The sequence below is a fragment of the Choloepus didactylus genome, chromosome 23 (genome assembly GCF_015220235.1).
Source record: "Choloepus didactylus isolate mChoDid1 chromosome 23, mChoDid1.pri, whole genome shotgun sequence".
Taxonomy (NCBI): domain Eukaryota; kingdom Metazoa; phylum Chordata; class Mammalia; order Pilosa; family Megalonychidae; genus Choloepus; species Choloepus didactylus.
In genome coordinates, this window is record NC_051329.1 from 3502202 (window position 1) to 3527200 (window position 24999).

Here is a 24999-nt window from a genome sequence, read left to right on the forward strand (position 1 = left end):
AGTTAGTCATATTTTAACGAGACGTAATGAACAGGTCTTGTCAGCTCACCTCATCCGTTAACGTTTCTCGGGTTCACCTCCCAGGGGGGGTCTTACTGTTCAACAGTATGAATGCAGTGGCCGAGACACGGGGAAGGACAGAGGTCGGGGGGACCGGGGGGAGGAGTCGGGCCAGGTCAGCTCCTGCGGGAGCACAGCCCGGCTCCCCCCCCGGCCCGGGAGATGCTTGGGGGCCTGCATCGCCACGGGAGGAGGGGGCAAGAGTCTCCCCAGTTGCGGCACGCATAGGCCAGGTTCCCTAGAGGCACAGCCCGAGACGGGCCACCTGTGCACCTGATTTACTGAGCGAGGACCCTCCAAGGACCTGGAAGGAGGGAGGGAAGCAGGAGAGGCTGGGGGAAGAAGTGGGGCAAAAATGGTGTCATAGTTTCCCGTGGCTGCTGAAACAAAGTACCACAAGCTTGGAATTCCTCAGACTTCAGCCCGAATCCACCAGCAAGGTGCCGGCCGGGCCAGACTCCCTCTCAGGCTCTAGAGGAGGGTCCTCGCTGGCCTCTTCCAGCTTCCAGTGGCCGCCGGCATCCCTTGGCTTGTGGCTGCATCCACCTAACCTCTGCCTCCATCATCACATTGACTGCTTCCTCCTCCATAGTCAAATCTCCGTCTCAGATATAAGGGCACCTGTGATTCCATGCAGGGCCCACCTGCATCACCCAGGGTAAGCTCCTCTCACCACCCTTAGCTCAGTCACATCTGCAAGGATCCACTGCAGGCTTGATATGTTTGGGAGGCCATGATTCAGCCTACAACTGATAGGGTGCAGGAGAAGTCTGACCTCCGGAATGTGAATCACCCCCAGGGGTTGTCTAAACTCTTGCTTATGCAGTCAGGGTTTGGCCAGAGGCTACCCCCAGGGGCAGGCAGGGTTGGGAAGACTCTCCCAAGTTTCTCCGGGTGAGGGAGTTCTCATGGCTGAAGGAAGTCATCCAAAGAAGGAAGCAGATATGAGCTGTGAGCTGCGAGTGCCCACAGCAGCCGGGACCACAGGCACCAGCTCCACAGGCGAGCCCGGCAGGGCCCCGACGGCACCGGCCACCGGGCAGCCTGTGCTCAGGCATCACTTTTCCCGTCACTGGGGTGGCTTGTGTCCTGCTTTACTCTTACTGCCTGTATCCTGGGGGTCTTTGTGTAGGGGCACCAAATGCAGGAAGAATTGGGAACAGATGATGTTCTCCTTTCCATAGGTTAACATAATTGGGTCACTTCCCTTCTCTGTGCCTTGTTTGCTTCATTGGAGAGAGGCCAAGTGGATCTAGTTGATCTCTGAGGTTCCTTCCTGCTCTCACCTGCTAACAGTTTATACCGATAGCCCAAATTAATGCAACTCTAGGTAAATTAAAAACAAGAAAGGCCTGTGATAGCCGAAGAACTAAAAATCCTAGGGGTTCCTGCTTCAGGCACAGCTGGATCCAGGCACTTAAGTAATGTCATCACAACTTGGCATCCTGCATCAACCGGTTCTCGCTCTGGGTTGGCTTTCATCTCAGTCAGGCTCTCCATGGGGTGGCCTCTCACAGCTCCAGGGCTACCTCTTACAGATTTAACCCCCCCAGTGAAGATAGGGTGCTGCTTTCCCCACGCCTTCAGCTGAAGTGCCAGGAAGGCTCACCTTGCCCTGGCTTAACCTCTTGCTTGCTCTTGAACCAGTCACTGTGGCCAGTCAGTGTGACTGGTCAGCCTTGAATCACATGCCCACTCTCGGGGCCAAGGCCTCAACGTCAGGGAAACCATACAGGCCAGGAATTGAGAAGGGGTGGTTTCCCCAGAGTGCACAGCATTCTGTTATGAAAAGGAGAGATGCATGCTGGGTAGCCAGCCAACCCATGTCCCCTGGGTGATGAAACCCTGAGCTCTGCTTCACGTGGTGGGAGCAGGGCACGGCGTGGTCCACCCCAGATGAGGGCTCCAGGGGGTGAGTTGTCTGTATAATTTCAAAGCAGTAATAGAACCCACAACAGCTGCTCTGTTGTTTATTACTACCATGAGCTGACAATTCTAGACTATACCAGTGACAAAACGCTCCTTCCTGCTGGAACGCCTCCCCTTCCCCATTGGGACACCACAGAGATGCCCACCAAAAATGGATAACCCCTGTCAGAGACACATCTTGATTATTAAATCAGTAATCATCTGATGCATCTGATAGCAAGTTACAGAAACCTGCTCAAATGATGTGAGCAAAAATAGAGAATATTTATTGGACAGATACAGGAGGTCCTGATGGAATCTAGGGATAGGAAGTGAGTTTCATGAGGGACAAGAAATGAAGACTAAATAATATCAGGAAAAAAGCTGGCTCCTCTCTCCCCCCACCTCCATCTGTCCCTCTGCCTCTGGTTTTTATTTGCTTCATTTGCGTACAAGTTGCATCCAGTGTCCGTCACAAGGAAGTCATTAGCACTAGGGTGGGGAGACACCTCACCTGGGCATTGGGGACAGATTTGTGCCTGCCTGTTCCCAGCAGAGCCCTCTGCCCCATGGCTCCAACCCCAATTACATGCTTGGCTCATTTTCTGTCTGTCAGCGTCAGAATCTCGCCTCCTCATTAGCTTATCTGTCTTCACAGCTCTTCTTCACCCAGACCTGCTCTCCTAAATCCAGTAGTCTGGTGCATTCTCTTTTCATTAATACAGGAGTTAGAATGTATCCACGCATGTTGCAGCTGTCAGAAAGAGCGAAGGGAAACCAACGTAACGAATAGCACCCACATCCCAGCACTCAACACCAGAAAGGTTTCCTTCTCCCCCAGCTGCCTGCCACTGTGGCTGCCCAGGGAGGCTGTCTCTATCGTGGTCACTCAAGGGCCCTGGCCGATGGGGCAACCACCCTCGCCAACATTGCCAGCCATCGTGCCGAGGGAGAGAGCTCCGGAAGGTCTCACATTGGAAATTAAATGCTCCCTCAAGGAAACAACACATAATAGTGACATACCCACGCAACAAGCAAGCCAGGTGGACAACCCTACCATGTGTCTGGAAAAAGGAGCAGAGATATTTGACCAATAGTTCTGACTACCTCCATGTGCAGAATATGGACTGTGGCCGTGCAGGCATAAGCAGATAGTTACAGAGGCACCGATTCCCAACGCTCCAACTCCCACCCACCCACCCATGCACACACACCTCCGCTGCCTGCCCTGTGGGCCAAGTATCGCAGTTCCAAACCCTGGCATGTGTTGTCCCAACTTACCTCTACCAAGAATGGGCTGCACAGATGTTAAGTCCACCGTATACCTGTTTCACCTCCTTATCCTTTAGCCAAAGTCCAGGTACTACTTTTTGCCTCAGTCTGTTATCTTCCTTCCTTTCTTTGTTCCTTCCTTCCTCGTCCTCTTCATCATCTTTCTTTCCTTTTCCCCCTTCCTCTCCCTCTCTTTATTCCTTCCTTCCTCCTTCCCTCCCTCCCTCCCTCCTGTCTCCCTCTCTGTCTGTCTCTCTCTCCCTCCCTCCCTCCAAGAAGTTATCTCATCTGTGACAATTCACCCTGAGTTGAAAACGGAAAGCTGGAAAGAGAAAAAGCCTCACACTAAAGCCCCCCCTGGCCTCCGAAGCAAGGCGAGAAGTGGCCAGGCCACCAGTTACAATAAAGCCCCCTGTGCTTGTTCCTTCTGGCTTTTCAATCGGATTTAAGTGCTTCTGCTGTTGGCAGATATTTAGGATGACACACACCTCCGAGTCATAAATGGATCTGGGTCCACGTTTCTCTCTGGAGTTATTGATCATCCCCTGCAAGCGAAACCTCACAAAAGCCCCTCTGTGCATTTTGTATTCATGCTACCTCGATGTGAAGATAAGAGAGAACTTCGTTGGAAATGGTTTTTATGATGTTTGAACAACCTGGTAATCTCTGCTTTGCTTTTTTCACTCCTCTCTAAGTGCTGATGGGAGGTGTCCATCCTCTAAAAGGGCAGACTGGGAACGAGCAGGACTTGCCCCACTGAGCGGGAGGCAGCATGGGGACTCGGTCTCGAGGCTTTCCAGCTGTGTGTCCTGGGGAACCCTGTGTGTCCGTGAGTGCTGGACTTGCCAGGCCCCAGGGCGGTCACCTTGAAGTGAGGATAACAGTACCTGCCTCTTGGGGTTGTCCTGAGCGCTGAATGGGTTAATACCTGGAAAGTGCTTTGCTGCTCCTAATTCTGACACATCCCAGTGCTCTGCAGACGGGGAGCCTCACCCCTTCCCATCCCCACTCCCACCGAACCAGCACAGCAGGAGAAAAATCTCAGAGCTCTACGGCCGCCCCTTGTCCTGTTTTCCACGGACCCGGTGGCTTCAGACAACGCACGTGCTCTCTTCCGGCTCTGGAGGTCGGACGTCTGAAATCAGCTGCACTGGGCTGAAATTGAGGTGTCAGCAGGACTGCACCTCCTTAGGAAGCCCCAGGGACAATCTGTTTCCTTGCCTTTTCCAACTTGGGAGCAGCAGTCTCCGCGTTCCTCGGCTCCCGGCCCTTCCCCTGTCTTCAGCGCCTGCAGCGTGGCATCAGCTCCGGTTGGACGGCTGGACATCGCCTTCTTTTCTCCCTGGGCCCCCTCCTGGGAGGACACTTGTGATTACATTAAAGGGGCCTCCTAGGTAACTCAGGATAATCTCCCCATCTCAAGAGCCTTTACTTAGTCACATCTGCAAAATCTCCTTTGCCAGAAAGGTTAACAGTCACGGATTCCAAGAAGTAGGAAATGGATATCTTTGGGGGGTGTTACTGAGCTAATCACCATTCGCCCAAAGACTCACCCCAATTTTCACTTAGGATGAGAACTGAAGGACGCCTGGCCTCCCCTGGGAGCTGAGGCTGGGGGCCGGGGGGCACGAGGCTCTTCCGCTGACCTTGGCTCTTAAACGTCCACGGCGCTGGAGCCACCCTCCCGGGGCAGAGCCCGAGTGTCGCTACTTCCCACCTGGGTGACCGTCGGCAAGTTCCTTTACAATCCGTTTCCTCGGCTGGAATATGGGAAGAACGGCAGTGCCCACTCGTATGGCCATTCTGAGGATGAAATGAGTTCACGTGTGCCTGGATTGACATGTTTGGATTTCTCCGAGATGGGGGGATCTGCGGAGGGAGTGATCCCAGGGAGCAGACCGAAAAAGTGGGGAGCAGGAGCGGGAGACATGTCGAGCTAGGGACCACGGTGGGCAACTGGAGGGGAAGCCCACGGACACCCTCCAAGGAGCCACAAGGAGTGTCAGGATCGCCCCACTCACAAGTGGTGTGGGAATTTCCATGCACACGATCTGCCGAGGGTATGCTCACAAGACCCCTGTACAGGAGTGGAGGAAGTGGGACAGGGAAGGGTGCTCTGGATGGTGGCACCACACAGTTTGTCCCTCCTCGAGGTGGGGAGCTGGGCATTTGTACATTGGGTGAGGAGCGGGGTGGGTGCTACACAACTCCCAGCACCTCTGGGGGAGGCCGCTCTGGTCCCCCAGGGGACGTGCGGCGTACGCTGTTAGCAATGCACCTGCAGCACCTGGGGGATGAGTGCCAATCCCCGAGAAGCAGCCACGAGATGTGGGGGGCTCCAACAGCTTCTGTTGTACCAGCATCTGCTATACACAGAAAGCAGAACCAAATGTCTACTCTTCACTAGAATTTTCTCTTAACGGTGACCCCAAAACAGCCACAGCTTGCCCCCCTTTTCCCCTTCTTTCTCTTGTCATCCCCTGGGCTGTGGACTGTGATGAAAACTCGTGCCCCCCACCCCCACCCTCCCACCTCTTCCCAGGTCTCTGACAGATGCGACTACGTCTTCGTCAACGGGAAGGAAATGAAAGGCAAAGTGGATGTGGTGGTGGACTTCACCTACCAGCACCTGAGGGGTCCTCTGGAAATGACGGTGTGGGTGCCCCGGCTCCCGCTGCAGATCGAAGTCTCCGACACGGAGCTCAATCAGATCAAGGGCTGGAGGGTGCCCATCGTCTCCAGCAAAAGGTGAGTGTCCACGAGACTCCCTCATGGGGACCCAAGTCGGAGGGGCTTTGGCTCCAGAGGAAACTGATTTCCGGCAGCACTGATGCTATCAGGATGCAAGCAATGCTCAGGACGTGTCTCTCCCCATCTCTGAGCTCGGACTTGCTCAGGGCTGGCTTCATTCCTTGTCCTGCTTTTCTCAGGAGAGTGCAGGCTTCCAGCCCATCCTCCCTGCAACTCCCACAGACAGTCCCTTTCCCAGTAGTTCCAACCAAAGTCCTGCCTTTAATTCTCCCCTCTCCTGGTCAAGTTCCCATCCCTGATCTAAACACTGGCCGAAGGGTTAAATCACCTGGCTGACAACTCTGGCCACCGTCCCCTGGCTGGAGCCAAGTGGCTGGAGGAATTGGCCAGCCCTGCCCGAACCGTGGACCAAGACCAGGAGAAGGGGCTGATGCCGAGAAGGCACAAATCAGACACCCACCAGAGTGGCCTCTGCACAGACTCCGCCTGGCCTCGCAGCTGGAGCCTGCCACCGGCTCAGAAGCCCTGAGCTGGCTTTGCCTTGGTGAGATGAAGTCACAAGCTTTTCAGCTCTGTGCCGCTGTGTTACCCTGATGGTGCTCTACAGAGTCCCCACGTCCCCCAGCAGGCCAACAAATGGTACCAGGGAAAGAGAGAGCTGTGGGAGCTCAGGCCCTGCCATTGGAGGCTTTGTCATCTCAGAGAAACCCACGCACAGCGGCATGGAGAATGCCAAGCAAGCAGATGCCAAACTAGAGAGGGCAAGTCCCTGACATCTGTGCCCTCTTTCAGCAGAGGTTGGAGAATCTGTGCTTATCCAAGAGATGATTATAGGGTCTTTCCTATGGAAGCCCACCCCCTTTAGTCCAGGGACAAAAGAGAGGGACTGGCTCGGGAGGCAGGTGCAGGCCCTGTGTGCAGTTGGAAGATGGTTTCGGCAAGGATCCCTTTCTTAACTGCTGGGATTTGTGGTTCTGAGTTGGGAGGGTGGAGTTAGGAATTACTATCAAAGCTGCAGAGAGCGGGAAACTGCAGGGAAGGATTCACGAGAAAAACCACAAGGCGGGTTGTGGCATGTCCTAGATGGTGTCACGGCTGCGCAGGTCAGCTACGAGCACAGAGCCCGTGGGAGCGTGCAGAGCTGTTGTCAGGCTGATCGCGTGAGGCTGACTGCTCACACGCATCCCAGCGCTCCTGTGTGTACAGACATGTGGGACAATTTTGGTTGTTCACTGCCCTATCGTATCAGCTGTTCTATTGCTACACAACTTAGTGGCTTAAAGTTACCCCACAACCCAGTGGCTTCAAAGAACAGCATTTATTATCTCATGGTTTCTATGGGTCAGTAACCCCGAGTTCCCCAGCTGGGTCCCCACAGGCTGCGATCAGTGGGCAGCAAGGGCTGTGTTCTCATCTCAAGGCTCATGTGGGAAAGGAGCTGCATCCCAGCTCACTCCTGTGGAGGGAGGCAGGTCTCAGTTCCTGGGGGATAGGTGGGCTGAGGGCCTCAGTTCCCCCCAGTTGTCCCCCAGAGACCACCACAGGTCCTCGATACATCGGCCTCTCTGTGGGCAGCTCCCAGCACAGCAGCTTGCTTCATCAGCGTAAGCGAGTGAGAAGAACCAGGAAAGAGAACCCTGCAAGAAGGAAGTCGTGATCTCTAAAAACCTAATCTCGGAAGTGACAACCAATCACTTTGGCATCTCTCTTTGTTAAGAGCAAGGCATTAGGTCCAGCCCAGACTTGAGGCATTGGGGGTCACACAAGGAAGCAAGGACCACCGGGGCCATTGGGGCAGCTGCCCAGCACACCCCTCCATGCTGACCAGTCAGGGCCCACCTGAGCTGCTGATGCACTGAGCCCGCTCCAGGTGCAAGTCTTGGAAGGCAGGGAGTGTGGCTGGTCCCATCTGCAGCCTTGCCATGCTTCATGCAGTGCCTGCCTGATGGCCGACCCAGTGGAGAAGTATCTGCTAAACTGAACCAACTCTTTGACAGGCCGGCTCGGGACAGCGAGGAAGAGGATGAGGACGAGAGGAGGGGTCGAGGCTGCGCCCTCCAATACCAGCACGCCATGATGCGGGTCTTGACACAGTTTGTGGCCGAGGCAGCCGGCCCAGGGGGGCACTTGGTGTACCTACTGGGCTCGGACTGGCAAGTGGACATCACGGAGCTGGTGGACAACTTCATGCAGGTGGAGGAGCCGAGGATCGCCAAGCTGCAGGGGGGACAGGTCCTGATCGGGCAGGAGCTCGGCATGACCACCATTCAGGTAAGAGACCCCCAAGCCAAGGCCTCTCCGTGTCCCTGCCATGGCTCTGCCCAAGCGAATGCGGCTGTTTGTCACTGCTTAGGATAGCATCTACTTTTAGAGTGAATATATTTAAAGAAAGTGATCAGTAAGTAATACAATTGGTGCAGACATGAGGCCAGAATCTTGCAACTCTTGACGCATCACTTAGGTTTGAGAAACACTGAACCAGGTCCTCCATTTGAGCCACATTTGAAACCACGGTGCATTATTTTTCTCTAAGCCATGGTGGGTGTTACTCTCTTAGGAAACAAGCCCTGGAGGTGGGAGTTGGGGGTTGGATTGGGCCCCCCAAAAAGATAAGTTCAAACCCCAAACCCCCATCCTGTGAATACGACCTTATTTGGAAATGGGATCTTTAAAGACAAAATTGGGGAAGACGAAGCCAACGCAGTCCAAGCAGGCCCTGATCCCATACGACTGGTGTCCTTATAAGGAGAGAAGAGTTGGACGCAGACAGACGGAGGGGACACTAAGTGACCCCACGGAGGAAGATAATTCCATTGATTGCTGGCCACCCTCCGCCAGGACCCGGAAGAGAAGCACGGAACAGATCCCTCCCGACAGATGTCAGTGGGAGCGAGGTTTGGGGACTTCAGACCTCCACAGCTTCAAGAGAACACATCTCCGTTGCTTTAGGCCACCATGTTTGTGGTTCTTTGTTCATCTACCCCAGGAAATGAAGACAGTGAGACGGCCTCATCGGAATTGGCGGCCCAGCTGCCAGCCAGCGGTGTCGTCCCCCTCGCCCACCCTGCCTCGCTGGCTGCTGCCACCACAACCTCTTTTTGTCCTCCCTCACATTATCGCTGCTGCTGCCACAGCCCAGGCTCAGGCTTGATGAGAAGGTGAGCATCTCAGAAAGGGGCCGAAGAAAGTGACAAAGTCACCTTGACCCCACTGGTCTTGTGGACACCACTCCTGGGGAATGGACAACACGGGACCAATGTGTACATGAAACAAAGACTTTTACAGAACATGTTCTGGGAGGCTCACCGGGCGTGGCCATTTACCTCCCAAATCAGTCAGGGTTGTCCAGCGAGACAGAGCCAAGGGGACACACACACACACACACGTACGTGCCTGCATATACACACACATGCATATATGGAGATGTGTAGCTGTGTGTGCATGTACGTGTGTGTGTATAAAGAGATTCATTTTAGGGAATTGGCTCACACAATTGTGGAGGGGTGGCAGGTCCAAAATCCATGGGACAGCCTGGAAATTCAAACAGACATTTATGCCACCATCTTGAGGCAGGGTTTCTTCTCTAGGAAACCTCAGCTTTGGCTCTTAAGGCCTTCAGCTGACTGGATGAGACCCAGCAAGTTACGAGGGTCGTCTCCTTTACATGAAGCCAGTGACTGTAGGTGTCCACGCCGTTCTATAAGTCACGTTCATGACAACATCTACACTAGCGTTGGACCAAACACCTGGGCACTGTAGTCTGGACAAGTTGACACATAAAACGAACCACCCCAGCTCTTGTCTGAGAGTAAAGGAAGAGTTTGTTCCTCAGGAGGTGCCATTAGAGCGGAGGTGACCGGCCTGTTGGCCAGTCTATGGAGTTCCCGACCCAGCTGTGCAGAGGGCGCCATATTGGATTATGGGAGACTTAGGACACAGCCATTCTGGGAAAGTGGCTGGTGTTTAAAAGAGACCATTTTATTCAAGTAGGAAAATACATGGGTTTGGGCTGAGTCCAAATGAGTGGACTCGTTTCAGAGTCACGTGAAATGATCTGAGCCGAGCTGAGTGACGAGACCCGCTGGGCCCTGAGTGTCGGGAAGCACAAGGGAGTGGCGAAGACTGTGGTGAAGTCGGCAAAGAGGAGAGGCTCGCCCAGTGCAGCTTCCCAAGAAAGCTGAAAATCTGTCTTTTTCTATGAAAACTTCTGTTTTTAAATGATGGCCATTGGTTGGATTTTAAAGTATTATTTATGCCAAACAAAATATATCTGCCCCATAGACGACAGCTTTCACCTTCTGCAACTGACTAACAAGTTGAAAGACCAACTCCCTGCCAACTCCCTGTGATATCTGGGAACTGGAACCAACATGAGAATTTGGTACTGACCGTTCACTCTACATGATAATTTAAGTACACAGGAGCTATGGTTACTGGGAGGGGTTGTTGAAGCAGCCTCCCATGCATTAAAGATGAAATAGTCCTTATGGGGCATATCATCCTGGGGCCTCAGTTCTCCCCTTTATTTCTTCCCACTGAGTCCTCCTCAGTTATAAATTCACTTGTCCACTTCCTTCTGGGCACTCGTAGCTCATACTCACCACCATGTGTATTGTCACCACCAGACCCAGAAATGGAAGGCAACATTTGGATAGAAATACAGAGCTTTGGCTGCTGGGCTTGAGGAGCCCTGGGAAAGCGACTTCCTTGACATTATCTTCATAAATATCACCAACAACTTGAAAGGGGGAATAGGTCGAGGAGGCAGACGAAGGGAGGGCAAACCCCGTTTCACCCAGAAGGGTTAAGTGTCACAGGGAGCCACCTCAGTCAGCCTCCAACCTGGTGTGAGAGGCAGGGAAGCGGGGAACGGATCACAGATGTTCTTCAAGCTCTAACCTGAACACAAAAAGAAACTGGACGTCGGTTCATTTCCCAGAGTGCAGAGGAGAAATGAGACTCTGGGGGGCCGGCGCTGGGTGGAGACTCAGCACCTGCACTTATCTGAAGATACAAGATGACATCCCAAAATGTAACTGAACGACCCGCCAGGGTCTCCCAAAGTGTGGACGGAGGCCCTGGGGACCTGCACGGTGATTTTACGTGGTACGTGGACCAACGATCGCTGCCTTTTAGTTCCACCTTGAGAAAAAAATATATATATAAATACCTTTTATACTTATTTTTATAGAGATTATAAATCTATAACTAGCACAGCAAAATGATCATTCTTAGGTGCTATGAAGTTTTTTAAACCAAATCATTTAAGTCAAATAAATAAGCTTACACTAAATACTCACTGAGAGCAGAGATGCTCTGCACTAGAGAATAATCATAAAGCTCGTCTTCAAATCAATGAGCGTGAATTCTCCTACCGGAAGCAGGACGGTGTGTGCTAAGGGAGTTTATTCGTGGTGGGGGGTCACGCCAAGAGCTGCTGTGCCCTCTCCTTGGCACCAGGCGGCTGTTCCTTTAAACATGCATTATATTTTCACATAAAATAAATGTTTGCAAAGAAGGCGTGGATGGGAAGGGCCCCTGCCCGTTCGTTCTGGCCCGTGGCTGCCTCCGCCCCTGCACCAGGCATCCCTTTTCCGGAGCAGCAGAAAGCCTGCCCTTGTCCTGTCGGTTCTGCCCCTCAGATCCTGTCCCCACTGTCAGATGCCATCTTGGCCGAGAAGACCATCACGGTGCTGGATGAGAAGGTGACCATCTCGGACCTCGGCGTGCAGCTGGTGACCGGCCTGTCCCTCTCCCTGCAGCTCAGCCCAGGGAGCAACAGAGCCATCTTCGCCACTGTGGTGGCACAGGAACTTCTGCAAAGGCCCAAGCAGGTACTCAGGTGGGGCTGGGTCGCACAGCAAGAGGGGTCACATGGGGCGGTGTCACAGGTCAGATGGGGTTATGTGTCAGGTGGGTCACACACCAGCTGGATCGCATTTCAGGTGGGTCTCACGTCATCTGGGTCACAGGTGAGATGGGGTTGCATGTCAATTGGGTCATGTCAGCTGGGTCGCAGGTCAGGTGGGTTACAGGTTAGATAGGGTCCCACATCAGGTGGGTCACACGTCAGGTGTTTCTCAGTCTGTGGAGTGGGAGAAGCCCCTGGGAAGCAGGTGATTGCTCTGCCTCTTCCTTCCTGACTCTTCCAAACAGCAGTTTTAAAGATTGCAAGGAGTAAGAGCTGATGGGCCGCCAAGAGACCAAGAGACTGGGCCCGGCTCCCCTCACCCCTGGCCACCGTGCCTAGCGCCACTCTTGTGGTTGCCGCACAGCACGGTCTTCTCTTCCCTCTCCCGCCAGGAGCCAGTCATGGCCCCAGACATGGCACACCGTGCCCAGCGATGGGAGGGGGTGTGGGCAGAGGGCAGACTCAGAGCTGTCAGCAACCGGGGTCCTGGGGGTGCCCCGACACTGCTCCCTGGGGCGCAGGGCAGAGCCACAGTCACCATCGGTTGCCGTTTTCTTTCCCCTCCACTGAGACGCTGAGGGACGAGCGTGTGCTAATGGAGTGTGTGCTGTGCATGTGTGTGGATAATGTGTGTGTGGCGTGTGATGTGTGTGTGGTGTGTGCATATGTGTTGTCATGTATATGTGTATTGTGTGTGTGTACATGTGTAGGTAGATACAGATGCAGTGGTTTCCAAACACCAAGGACTTGGAATGAGAATTGGAGATTGATACACATCCTCCCCCCTCCCCCGGGTCGGGAAACATCGTTTCTTGGAAGGAACGCACAGATTTTGGTGAACGTTGATTAACTGCAGACACTGCGGGGGACCATATTCTATCTGTACCTGATGAAAAGGGTCGCCCTCGCGTGGAACTGGGACTCCCGCAGCCCTTGCAGATTTTCTGGCAGCTTCCTTCTCAGGCAGGAGCCTCTCCACGCAGCTCTGCCACCAGCAGGGTGGATGGCCGGTCTCTGTCCCTGAGGTGCCGGCTGAGGCTGGCATGTCCAGAGCAGGAAGGGGACCAAGCCAGACTCACCACAGGACACAAAGAGCCTCCCCATTTCCCCAGCCCGCAGGTGTCACTCACGGCCCCCTGCCAGGTGTCGGCCAGTCCCGGGGGGCTCTGGGTCATGGGGTGTGGAGCTGTGGGTTAGAAAGCACTTGGAAGTGGCTGACCTCAGTAACAGATGAGGATTCTTCTCAAGGAAGGGGAGCAGCCAGGTCACAAGTTACAGACAGAAGAAGAGAAATAATCCAAGGCTTCTTTCTGTCTTCATGGTGTGATAAATCAGGTGACCACCAGTTAAGAATTAAGAAGCGATAAGACACAGAACCAGGCCAAAGAGCTAATCCATTTCTGACTCACAGGTAAACTTCCTACCCTGAGATTTGCTCAGTGGCTGGTTGGATGGCTCTGACATTTCAGTTTCAAGAATTTCCTGCTTGGGTTTCCTGGCAGATTAGAAGAACCTGGTAAATCAGTGTCACATCCAGGCGCGTCCTGGCGAGGTTTTCCACTTAGCAGCAAGTCTGAACCAGCGACTGACGACACAAGTGTTTATTGGCAGGAAAGCCACCAGCCTCATTTGAGGGGTCTTTCTCCTGCCTCCAAGACTAGATTTTGCCAGTGTAAAAGTTACTTCTGTCATGGTCAAGGTCATCTGTCTGGTTGCCAGGAACAGAAATCCACTTGCACAAGCTCTAATGAAAGGTTGTTTTGAACATTAGGGAATCATGAGGCACCCAGCTTTACGAACTTGGAGAAATTAGAAAGTCAGCTGGCTCTTGCACGCCCTCTCTCCCTACTCTATAATTTTCTTTGGGTCTCATTGATTTTTCTTGTGCCCAGACATTTGCTTATCCATGATCCGTCATGCTTGCACCAAAGCAGGGGCTTCCTTGAACAGGAAATTCAATGCACTTTGGGTTTCTGGACACCAAAATGTCAGACCCCAAGTTGCATGCAGGGACTCCAAAGCTGGGGTGCTCCAACTCTCCTTTGAGTCCCTGCTCATCTCCCCATGGCTGACGGCTCTGGGCCTGTCCTCATTTCAAATTGGAGAGACAGAGCGCGATGGAGAGAGACAGAGGCTGACCACCTCGAGCGGCTGAGATTGGGGGCTGTGGTAGCAGCTGTGCCCCTGGTCCAGTCAGCGATGGCCAGGTGGGCTCGGGTGGAGCAGGTGCCCCGAGAGGGTGGGATGAGGGAGGAGGCGATGGCCTGCCCGTTCCCTGCCACACTTGAAGGCATCTTCACTAGCCTGAAAGGCTCGCACTAAACTGGAGAGTTGTCTCCTTGTAGGTGATCTGCCTGGCAGACTATTTGCAAGGAAAGCGAGTCTGAAGCAACCAGATAAAGAGGCAAGAAATTCAGGGGTGCACAGACCTTGTCGCTGGCCACCCTTTGGTCTCCCAGTTTTCCCCAGTGAGCTGGGAAGCAGAGGTAAGGACTCTGCAACCAGAGGGCAGCTTGCTCCCTGACTGGTTTGACTGCTCATCTCCAAGTCATGACTGTCGCCTGACTGCCACACACCCTGTGCTCCAGATGCAGGGAAGGCAGCACTCACAAAGCCAGCGTTAAAGCAACTTAAAAATAATGCAATAAGTGTTTTTCATTTAAATTATAACACCTGTAAAAGATCTCACTAACCAGTAATATCCTTTGACTTGCAATTTATTATTGTAAATCCTGCAAAGCCCAGGGGATCCATTTTTGTTTTAACACCTCCAGGAAAAAAAAAAATCTTAGGGAGAGTTGGATACTGGCCCTATTTTGTTTTATTTTAAAGCAGTTTTACTGATGTATATTCATATACCATACAGTCCATCCTAAGTGTACAATCCATGCCTCACAGTATAGTCACAAAGTTGTGTGTTCATCACCACAATTTTAGAACATTTTCATTACTCCAAAAAGAAAAACCTGATACCCTTTATACCTCCTTATTATTGACACTTAGCATTGTGTCAATACCGATAAGAGAATATTACAATTTAACTGTTAACTATAGTCCAAACTTGACATTAGGTGTATTTTCCCCATTTACCACCCTATTGTTAACATTTTGCAATAGCGATGTACGTTTGTTCTAGTTCATGAAAGAACGTTCTTATATTTTGTACTGTTAACCAGATTTGTCGTCCACCATAGGGTTCCCTGTATGATGGAGTCCCATGCTTTATTCTCTGGCTTTCCTCCTAGTGACACACATGACCCCAAACTACCCCTTTCAGCCACAATCACACACGTAATTCAGCGCTCTTAATTATACTCGCAATAATGTGCTACCATCAACTTCCATGCCTCTCCAGACATTTACAAGCAACTTAATTAAAAATTCTGCAAAAATTAAGCACCAACTCTCCATTCTCTACCCTCATTCTAGCTCCTAGTAACCTATACTCTGGATTTTAATTCTGTGAATTTCCTTATTATCGTTAGTTCGTATCAGTGAGATCATACAGTAACTGTCCTTTTCTGCCTGCCTTGTTTCACCCAACATAACATCCTCAAGGTTCATCCATGTTGTCACTTGCCTCAGGACTTCATTCCTTCTTATAGATGAATAATATTCCATCCAATATACACATTTTATTTATCCGTTCATCACTTGATGGACATTGGAATGCTTCCATCTTTTGGCAATTGTGAATGATGCCACTGTGAACATTGGTGTGCAAATATCTGTTCGTGTCTCTGCTTTCAGTTCTTCTGGGTACTTATCTAGTAGTGGGATTGCTGGATCATATGGCCGTTCTGGACTTAGCGTCCTGAGGAACCACCAAAATGTCTTCCACAGCGGCTGTACCACCGCTCCAACACTTGTACTTTTCTGTTTTTTCAATAGTTGCCATTCCAGTAGGTGTGAAATGAAGTCTCATTGCACTTCTCTAACAACTAGTAACATTGAGCATCTTTTCATGTGCTTTTTAGCCATTTTATTTCCTCTTTGGAAAAATGTCTTTCAAGTTTTTGGTCCTTTTTTTTTTTTTTTTTTTAATTTGGTTGTTTGTCTGTTTATTATTGAGTTGTAGAATTCTTTGTATATTCTTGGCATTAAACCCTCATTGGATATGTGGTTTCTAAATATTTTCTCCCTCTGAGTAGGCTGCCTTTTCACTTTCTTGACAAATTCCACTGAAGTGCAAACTATTTAATTTTGAGTAGGTACCATTTATCTATTCTTTCATTGCTTGTGCCCTGGGTATTCAGTCTAAGAAAACTCCATCTACCGCAAGATCTTGAAGATGCTTTCCCTACATTTTCTTCTAGGAGTTTTATGGTCCTGGCTCTCATGTTTAGGTCTCTGTCCATTTTGAGTTCGTTTTTGTATAAGGTGTGAGCTAGGGGTCCTCTTTCATTCTTTAGTATATGGATATCCAGTTCTGTGAGCACCATTTGTTGAAGAGACTGTTCTGTTCCAGCGAGTGAACTTGGCAGTCTTGTAAAAAATCAATTGACCAGAGATGTGTCTGTTTCTGACCTCTCAATTAGATTCCATTGGTCAATGTATCTAGCTTTATGCCAGTGCCATGCTTTCTGATGACTGTAGATTGGTAACATGCTTTAAAGTCAGTAAATCTAAGTGCCCCAACTTCTCTCTTCCTTTTCAAGATGTTTTCAGCTATTTGGAACCCCTTACCATTCCAAATAAATCTGATATTTAGCTTTTCCATTTCTGCAACATAGACTGTTGGGATTCGGATCTGTAAAGCAAATTGCAAATGTTGAATCTGTAAATCAATTTAGGCAGAGTTCATCTTAATGGTATTTAGTCTTCCAATCCATGAATATGGAATGTCCTTCCATTTATTTAAGTCTTCTTTCATTTATTTTAGCAATGTTTTGTCATTTTTGTGTACAGGTCCTTTGCATCCTTGGTTAAATTTATTCCTAGATATTTGATTCTTTTAGTTGCTACTGTAAATGGAATTTTTCCCTTGATTTCCTCCTCACTTTGCTCATAATTAGTGTTCAGAAACACTACTGATTTTTACATGTTGCTCTTACATCCTCCCACTTTGCTGAACTCGTTTATTAGCTCTAGTGGCTTTGTTGTGGATTTTTCAGGACTTCCTACATGTAGAATCATGTCTTCAGCAAATAGTGAAAGTTTTACTTCTCCCTTTCCAATTTGAATGCCTTTGATTTCTTTTTTCTTGCCTAACTGCTCTAGCTAGAACTTCTAGCACAATGTTGAATAACAGTGGTGACATTGGGCATCCTTGTCTTTTTGTAGATCTTCAAGAGAAAGCTTTCAGTCTTTCACCATTGAGTATGCTGTTAGCTGTGGATTTTTCATATATACCCTTTGTCATGTTGAGGAAGTTTCCTTTTATTCCTATTTTTCTTAAGTGCTTTTATCAAGAAGAGATGCTGGATTTTATCAAATGCCTTTTCTGTACCAGTTGAGATATTCATGTGGTTCTCTTTATTGTTCTGTCCCTTCATCTTGTTAATATGGTATCTTAATTGATATTCTTGTATTGAACCACCCTTGCACACCTGGGACAAAACCCACTTGGTTATAGTGTATAATTCCTTGAATGTGCTGTTGGACTAAATTTGCAAGTATTTTGTTGGGGATTTTTGTGTCTCTACTCATTAGAGATTGGTCTGTAATATTATTTTCCGGTGGTATCTCCATCTGGCTTTGATATTGAGGTGGTGTTGGCTTCACAGAATGAGTTAGGTAGTGTTCCTGCCTCTTCAAGTTTTGGAAGAGTTTGAGCAGGACTGGTATTAATTCTTCCTGGAATGATTTGTAGAATTCACCTGTGAAGCCATCTGGTCCTGGGCTCTTCTTTATTGTGAGGTTTTTGATGACTGATTCCATCCCTTTACTTGTAATTGGTCTCTTGAGATTTTCTACTTCTTCAAGAGTCAGTGTAGGTTGTTCATGTGTTCCTAGCAGTTTGTCCCTTTCATCGAAGTTATCTAACTTGTTGGCATACAGTTTCTCATATAAGCCTTTTTATTTCTGTGGGGTTGGTAGTGATGTCCCCCCTCTCGTTTCTTGATGGTATTTATTAGCGTCTTCTCTCTTTTATCTTTGTCAGTCTAGCTAAGGGTTTGTCAATTTTATTGATCTTCTCAAGGAACTAACTTTTGTTTTTGTTAATTCTCTTTATAGTTTTTTAATACTTAAATTCATTTATTTCTGCTCTAATCTTTATTACTTCTTTCCTTCTGCTTGCTTTGGGATTAGTTTGTGTCCTTTTTTCTAGTTCCTCCAGGTGTGCAGTTAGGTCTTTAATTTTAGCTCTTTCTTCCTTTTCAATGCAGACATTTAGAGCTATAAATTTCCCTCTCAACACTGTCTTTGCTGCATCCCATAAGTTCTGATATGTTATGTTCTCATTTGCATTCATCTAGATATTTATTGATTTCTCCTGCAGTTTCTTTTTTGACCAACTGATTATTTAAGAGTTTGTTGTTTAACTTCCATATATTTGTGAATTTTCCAGTTCTCAGCCTGTTATTATTTCCATCTTCATTACATTAAGGCACAGAAAGTGCTTTGTATAATTTCAGTCTTTTTAAATTTATTGAGACTTGTTTTGTGCCCCAACGTGTAGTCTATACCAGAGAATTATCCCTGAGCACTTGAGAAGAATGTATATCCTGCTGATTTGGGGAGTAATGTTTTGTGTCTGTGTGTTTGGTCTCGTTCCTTTATCATATTATTCAAGTTCTCTGTTTCCTTATTGATCCTCTGTCTAGGTGTTCTATCTATTGATGAGAGTGGTGTATTGAAGTCTCCAACTATTATTAGAAACATCTGTTTCTCCCTTCAGTTTTGCCAGTGTTTGCCTAATGTATTTTGGGCACCCAGTTTAGGTACATAACTATTTATGATTGGTGTTTCTTCTTAGTGGATTGCTCCTTTTATAAATACATAGGGTCCTTATTTTTCTCTTATAACACTTTTGCATGTGAAATGTATTTTGTCTGATATTAATATAGCTACCCCAGTTCTTTTTTGATTGGAATTTCTTTTTCCATCCTTTCCCTTTCAACCTATTTGCGTCCTTGGGTTTAAGGTGAGTCTCTTGTAAACAGCATATAGATGGATCATACTGCTTTGTCCATTCTGCCAGTCTATATCTTTTGATTTGGTAGTTTAATCCATTAACGTTCAATGATACTACTGTATAGGCAGTGCTTACTTCAGCCATTTTATCCTGTGGTTTTTATATGTCATATCTTATTTTCGTCTCTCTTTTTATCCTTTTAGTTACCCTTACTGAAAATCTTCATTTCTACACTCTATTTTAAGCCTCTTTCTTGGGTCTTTTCCTCTCAGCCTGCAAAACTCCCTTTAATGTACCTGGTAGGGCAGGTCTCTTGTTGATGAACTCTTTCAATTTCTGCCATATTACCTGGAAACTTGATCCTGGCCCTGTTTTGTTGTCATTTTCTTGTTGCTTTGCTATTTTCCTTTGCCTTATCTCTTTATAAAAACTGGTTTTTCTTTAATAGTTCTGGCATTTCTTATCTCTTATTTCTATTCTGTTTTAAAGGGCTTCTTTGTTTTTGTAGAATTATTTTTGCCAAAGTGAATGTTTTACTAAGACTTGGGGCTCAGTGAGCTTTTTGACTGTGTTTGATTAACTTGATTGTTTTATTCAACAGGAAGCAGCCATCAGTTGCTGGGTCCAGTTCAGTGATGGCTCGGTCACACCCTTGGATATTTATGATGGGAAAGACTTCTCCCTGATGGTCACGTCTCTGGATGAGAAGGTGGTCTCCATCCACCAAGACCCCAGATTCAAGTGGCCTATAATCACTGCTGAAACTGAAGGAGAGGGGGCTCTGGTGAAGGTCGAGATGGTTATCAGTGAGTCATGCCAGAAATCCAAACGGAGGAGTGTGCTGGCTGTCGGAACAGCAAACATCAAAGTCAAATTTGGCCAAAACGATGCTAACCCCAACCCCAATGAGAGCAGACACCCCGGGGCAGGGGTTCACCTGGAAAACAACGGCAGTGACCGGGGACCCAAGAAACCCATGCGAGAATGGGGCAGTCCAGGGGGACAGTACTACAGCAGTGTTTCCATGGGCCTCATGGAAGGAGGAGGCACCACGACAGACAGGTCAACCTTCCAGAAGAAGAATGGCCAGGAAAGTCTTTTAGAGGATGGCAGCCACCTGCAAACCATCCCCGCTGACCTCACCAGCTTCCCAGCCCAGGTGGACCTCCCCAGCAGCCCTGGGGACATGGCAGAGAATGACCTCATGCGGGATTCCGGAGGGCTGAGTGACTTGGAAATTGGGATGTACGCTTTGTTGGGTGTCTTCTGCCTGGCCATTCTGGTCTTCTTAATAAATTGTGTGACCTTTGCTTTGAAATACAGGCACAAACAGGTTCCCTTCGAAGAGCAGGAAGCAATGAGTCATTCACATGACTGGGTTGGGTTGAGCAACCGGACAGAGCTTTTGGAGAACCACATTAACTTTGCCTCCTCCCAAGATGAGCAAATCACCGCCATTGACAGGGGCATGGATTTCGAGGAGAGTAAATATCTCCTCAGCACAAATTCCCAGAAAAGCATCAACGGCCAGTTGTTCGAAGCTTCAGGACCCACAGTCACTGATGGGAAAGATCAGAAAAGTGAGCCCCCAACTTCCCCTACCTCGAAACGGAAAAGAGTGAAATTTACCACGTTCACGACCATCTCCTCGGACGATGGGTGCCCCACCGTGAAGTCGGTTGCGATGAGTCGTGAGGACGACGTTAAGTGGGTCTGCCAAGACCTGGACCCTGCGAACCGCAAGGAGCTACACAACTACATGGAACGGTTACGCGAAAATGCGTAGGCCGGACACACACACTCTTGTTCTCACTCACCTCTCGGCCTTTAATTTGGGGGATGTGTGGCTGCCGTTCACCCGGGGCAGACATGAAATGACATGACCATGCCGACGGGGCCCCAGAAAACAACCCCGGCTCAGCTGGGGTGGCCCCGAGTCAGAGCCGCTACACGCGTTCCTGCGTACAGCGTCTTACTCGAAGTTGAGGTTTATCATGCATGGCAAGATCTTTTAAACTTGGTACAAAAGTGAGCTCTGAATCCCTGAGCTTCCGAGAGGCTCCAGAAAAGAACAGTCTTTCTCTCTCCCTTTAATCAGAGCAATTTGGATATTGTAAAATCCACATGGCTCCAACAGTCAATATTGCAGACTGTAGAAGAAAAACCAGTCCCAGGTTGAGCATAAATGGCTCAGTGGGAGGAAGTGTGCCACTGAAATTGGAGCCGTGTCTCACACTGGGAGTGTGATCAAAGGCACAGTTTAGCGCCACATTCAGCTCTTAGGGGGCTCAACTATGAGATATTGTCTCCCAAAGACTGGGTCAAAACTGGCCCAAGGTATTGACAGATGAAGGCAGTGGCTGACAAAGACTGAAAGGGAACAACTGGGCAAATAGGCCACAAGTACCTTTGTGACTAGAAGCCAATAACAACAACAGAAATCCTCTCTGAGCAATTCAGAGCTTTCTTTTATTTGTAAACGAGGGATGCTGGATGTAGAATTTCAATCAGGTTCAAAGAACCAGGCTCTTCTTAGCAAGTTCATTTGAACGAATTCTCATGTTTAAATTTGCACAGGATCCTGCATTGCATTGCCGCCTTTCCAAAAGCTGCTGGCCGTTTGTCGCGTGGGTGGGGGGTCAGTTTCCAGCTGGTTCGGGGCCTCTTTCTTTCCCCTGTGCTTTGTGTTCTATAGAGAAGCACGCACTGGGCCTGCTTCACCGCAGGCCTGCCCTGAAGAGCTGGTCTTTGGGGTTCCGTGTGAATTCAACACCACGGGATGCTGACCCCCCCCCTCACTTTTCTAGAAGGAAGAGAGTCATTTTGCTACGGGTCTGTCGCTGTTCCCTTTATCTTCTATCCAAGGGTTTGCCTTGAGCTGCAGAGACAAATCTGGGTGGGGTGTGCAGGATGCTAGGAGACTGGGACTGGGTGCGTCCGACGCGGGCCGGGCAGGAAGCCCCCCACACTGGCACGCACCCTCGGGCATAAGGGGAAACTGCTCCACCTGGGGGGCGAGGGGGTGCACGAGGGGCTGGAGTAGGCCGTGGGGGTGTAGTGTACACACATGCTCAGTTCTCGGGTCAGCTCTGAGCGTTTTAACCTGCTTGAAATCAAAATGACTCTTGGAAATTCCTTGAATCCCTCAGATGAGAAGCCCATAAAAACTGAGGGGGAGGGAGAGCTCTGCGGGTTCCAGCCCCATCTCCTGCTCACTCCAAGGCAGGGAATGTGGGTGGAGACTTGCCAGCCTTGACCCTCGGGGCGTGAGGGAGGGACGGCGGAGGGGCAGGATGGGCCAGGCGGCTGGATCCCTCTCTCTCCGTTTTCTTGTCTGCCACTTTGCCTCTTTAGAGCTCTCTTCAATTTCTTTTTCTCCGCCTCCCTCAGTCTTTCTCTGCCTTTGTGTCTCGCTGAGTTGTGTCTGATCCTGTCCCGCTCCCCTCCCCTCCCCCACCTTACCCTCTCTCCCCCTCCCTGTGCATATACTGGAATTCTCCTAACCAGTGTGTGTGAATTCACAGCTTACCCTGGAAACTTCACCTCTCTCCCCTCCAGCTGTGGTGCCGCCAGTGAACGTGGGGAGTCCGGCAGCCAGTAAGCCACCTAGTCTTGTGCCCACCTTGGCGTACCTTGTTTAGTTGGGTGATTAAACTGTCGCCCCTTTTCAGTGATCATCCTTTGCTTCCAGCAGCCCCTCCTATTTCCTTCCATCCTGACCCGTGCTGTTCTGTTTAATTCCGCAGCGGCCGCCCACTTCACACCCATCTACATGTGGAATGTATTGCAGATTGTAAGAATGTAATCTATATTTATAAACTTGCCGACTGTAAATATGAAGTTTGTGTTCAGTGGCTTTATGGCTGTCCTTTGTCTTTCTACCCGCCGGCGGCTCCAAGGGGCCGGCTGGTGTCAGTTGCAAATAGCCCTCCAAGCTCCGTGGCTTTTGGTAAATGAAAATGCAGATTTAAGGATCCCTGCACAATCCAATTACACCCTTAACATCGTGTAATGCTGCTCTCTGCATTGAGGGGATGTTGACACATGATGACAAAGTGCATTGTGTACTAAGTATCTCTCCTTCAGGACCTGAAAGGATTGGCAAATAAATCACATATGCAATTCGCTGCTAAAAGCCCGCTGACGGCTCCTGGTAAGCGAGCTCCACGGCAGGCCAGGAATATCCAGCCACTCTGTGGGCTGCAGTGAGGATGCCCTGTCTTTGCTGTGGGTCTCATCTGTACATCCAGGTGGCCCCTTCCCGAGGCACAGACGCACATGCACCTGGGTACTCTGGGTTGGGTTAAGGAAAAAAAAAAGCTGATTGTTTGATTCCTTTAATAATCAAATGCAGCCCCAAAACTATTTCTTGAAAAGAGAAGTTGCAGAAATCCTTGCATTTATGCAAACACTACCAACTGATGGATCATTCATTTATTCAACCCATATTTTTTTAGCCCCTCTAAGTGCCAGGAACTATTTTAAGTGCAGGGGATGGAGCACTACAGATGGCAGACACACACCTGTTCTCAGAGACCTTATATCTGGTTGGGGAGGGAGGCAGGATAAGCAACAAAATAATTTCCAGCTGGTCACAAGTTTGTAAAAGAAAATGAAACAAGTTACAGAATAGAGAACATCTGAGCCAATACTTAAAACTCTGTCAATTTCCAAAAAAAATCTGGATTTCTGTCTTCCCTTGAAAATTCAGACACTGGCGAAACTGGGCTCAAGCTCCAAGCTGGCCGCCGTTGGGTACCAGGGCAGTGCGCTGTGGCCCCGGGCAGGGCGTGAGGGCTCTGCGTTGCCACGGGCCCCTGCACCCCCAGGGTAGCCCCGACCCGCAGTGCCAACCCCCTTGGCGGCCTATCTCTGCACATTTTTCTTAGTAAGAGAAATATTTCTCCACTGTCACGTCTCTCTCCCAAAGAGGGCAGAACAAATGTAGGCCAAGCGGGCTGTGTGTTTCAAGACAATTAAGAGAGAGTATGTCGCATTATGGAGGGGAAAAACGTCCCTGCGTGTCTCCTAGGCAAATGTGGAATATTTTTGTCTGAAGAGTACAACTTGAGATGCAATTATGACAATGATGTGCTCCATGTGCCCAGAATTCAAGAGGGAAATGAACGTCTTGATGATCTGAAATTTCAACAGTGTCTTTGGATGTGAGTAAAATCAGCAATGCTGCTTGATGTCCCTTACACCTGGCCTCCTAGGCCCATTTACGCCATGGCCAAGGCCCCGAACCTGTGCACAGGCCCAGACCGGAAGCTGAGGGGAAGGCAGAGTCATCAGCACCCCTCTGTGGCTTCTCAGGGCGTCGCGGCCCGTCCCTTCCTTTGCCCGCCTGTCCCTTCTTTGCCCGCCTCTGGCCAGAAGGTTCCCTGCAGCTTCACCTGTGCACAGAGGAGGGCCCTTGACTGCAAATGGGCCCACCTGGGTACTGGGCCTTCCGGGAATGTGACTCATTTACAAAAGCTTCACCCAGCCTCAGTCTCACACCCACTTCACAAACGAGGCTGCGGCTGTGCTGGGGATGCCCTGGGAGCGCAAGTGAACTATTTATCTTTTCCCTCTGGTAAAGCTCATAAGCGTGAATTCATTACCCCACTTGGCACTTTCCACGGAGCAGTCGTTAGCTCCTCACCAGCCCCCTTCTGCTGCACAGCAGGCAGGAATGCAGGTGGTCGTGGATTTTTTTTTTTAGTTCTCCCTGGGAGTCTCCTGTCCTCCGACCAAGCAGGCTGACCTGGGTTAGCACTGGGGGGAGAGGAAGGCAGAGAGAAGATGGTGCACCTGGTGACTCCCATCTGCCTTGCACCAGTGGGATCCTGGCCACCAGCCAAAAGCGCCTCTTCTCAAATTCTCCACAATACATTGGCTTTACATCTGGCCCCAACTGAAGAGTATATGGGAAAAAAATGTTAATCTGCTTATCAAAGTCTCTTTGTAGAAAAGAGAATGAAAGATTTGTGCTGGGTCTGAAAGGCTGTATTATTTTCGGAAGGGAGAAGTCCTG

The 24999-nt window shown here is 49.6% G+C and overlaps 1 protein-coding gene across 1 annotated transcript in view; it reads left to right on the top strand.

Annotated features, from left to right (window-relative positions):
- TMEM132D (transmembrane protein 132D) overlaps positions 1 to 22802 on the top strand; it is a 675237-nt gene extending 652435 nt beyond the window's left edge. The window contains exons 6-9 of the mRNA XM_037817364.1: positions 5783 to 5988; positions 7989 to 8262; positions 11634 to 11825; positions 19582 to 22802. Of these exons, the coding sequence (XP_037673292.1) occupies positions 5783 to 5988; positions 7989 to 8262; positions 11634 to 11825; positions 19582 to 20766 (1857 nt within the window). The 3' untranslated portion in view covers positions 20767 to 22802. The remainder of the gene's footprint in view (positions 1 to 5782; positions 5989 to 7988; positions 8263 to 11633; positions 11826 to 19581) is intronic.
- Positions 22803 to 24999: the final 2197 nt, after the last annotated feature.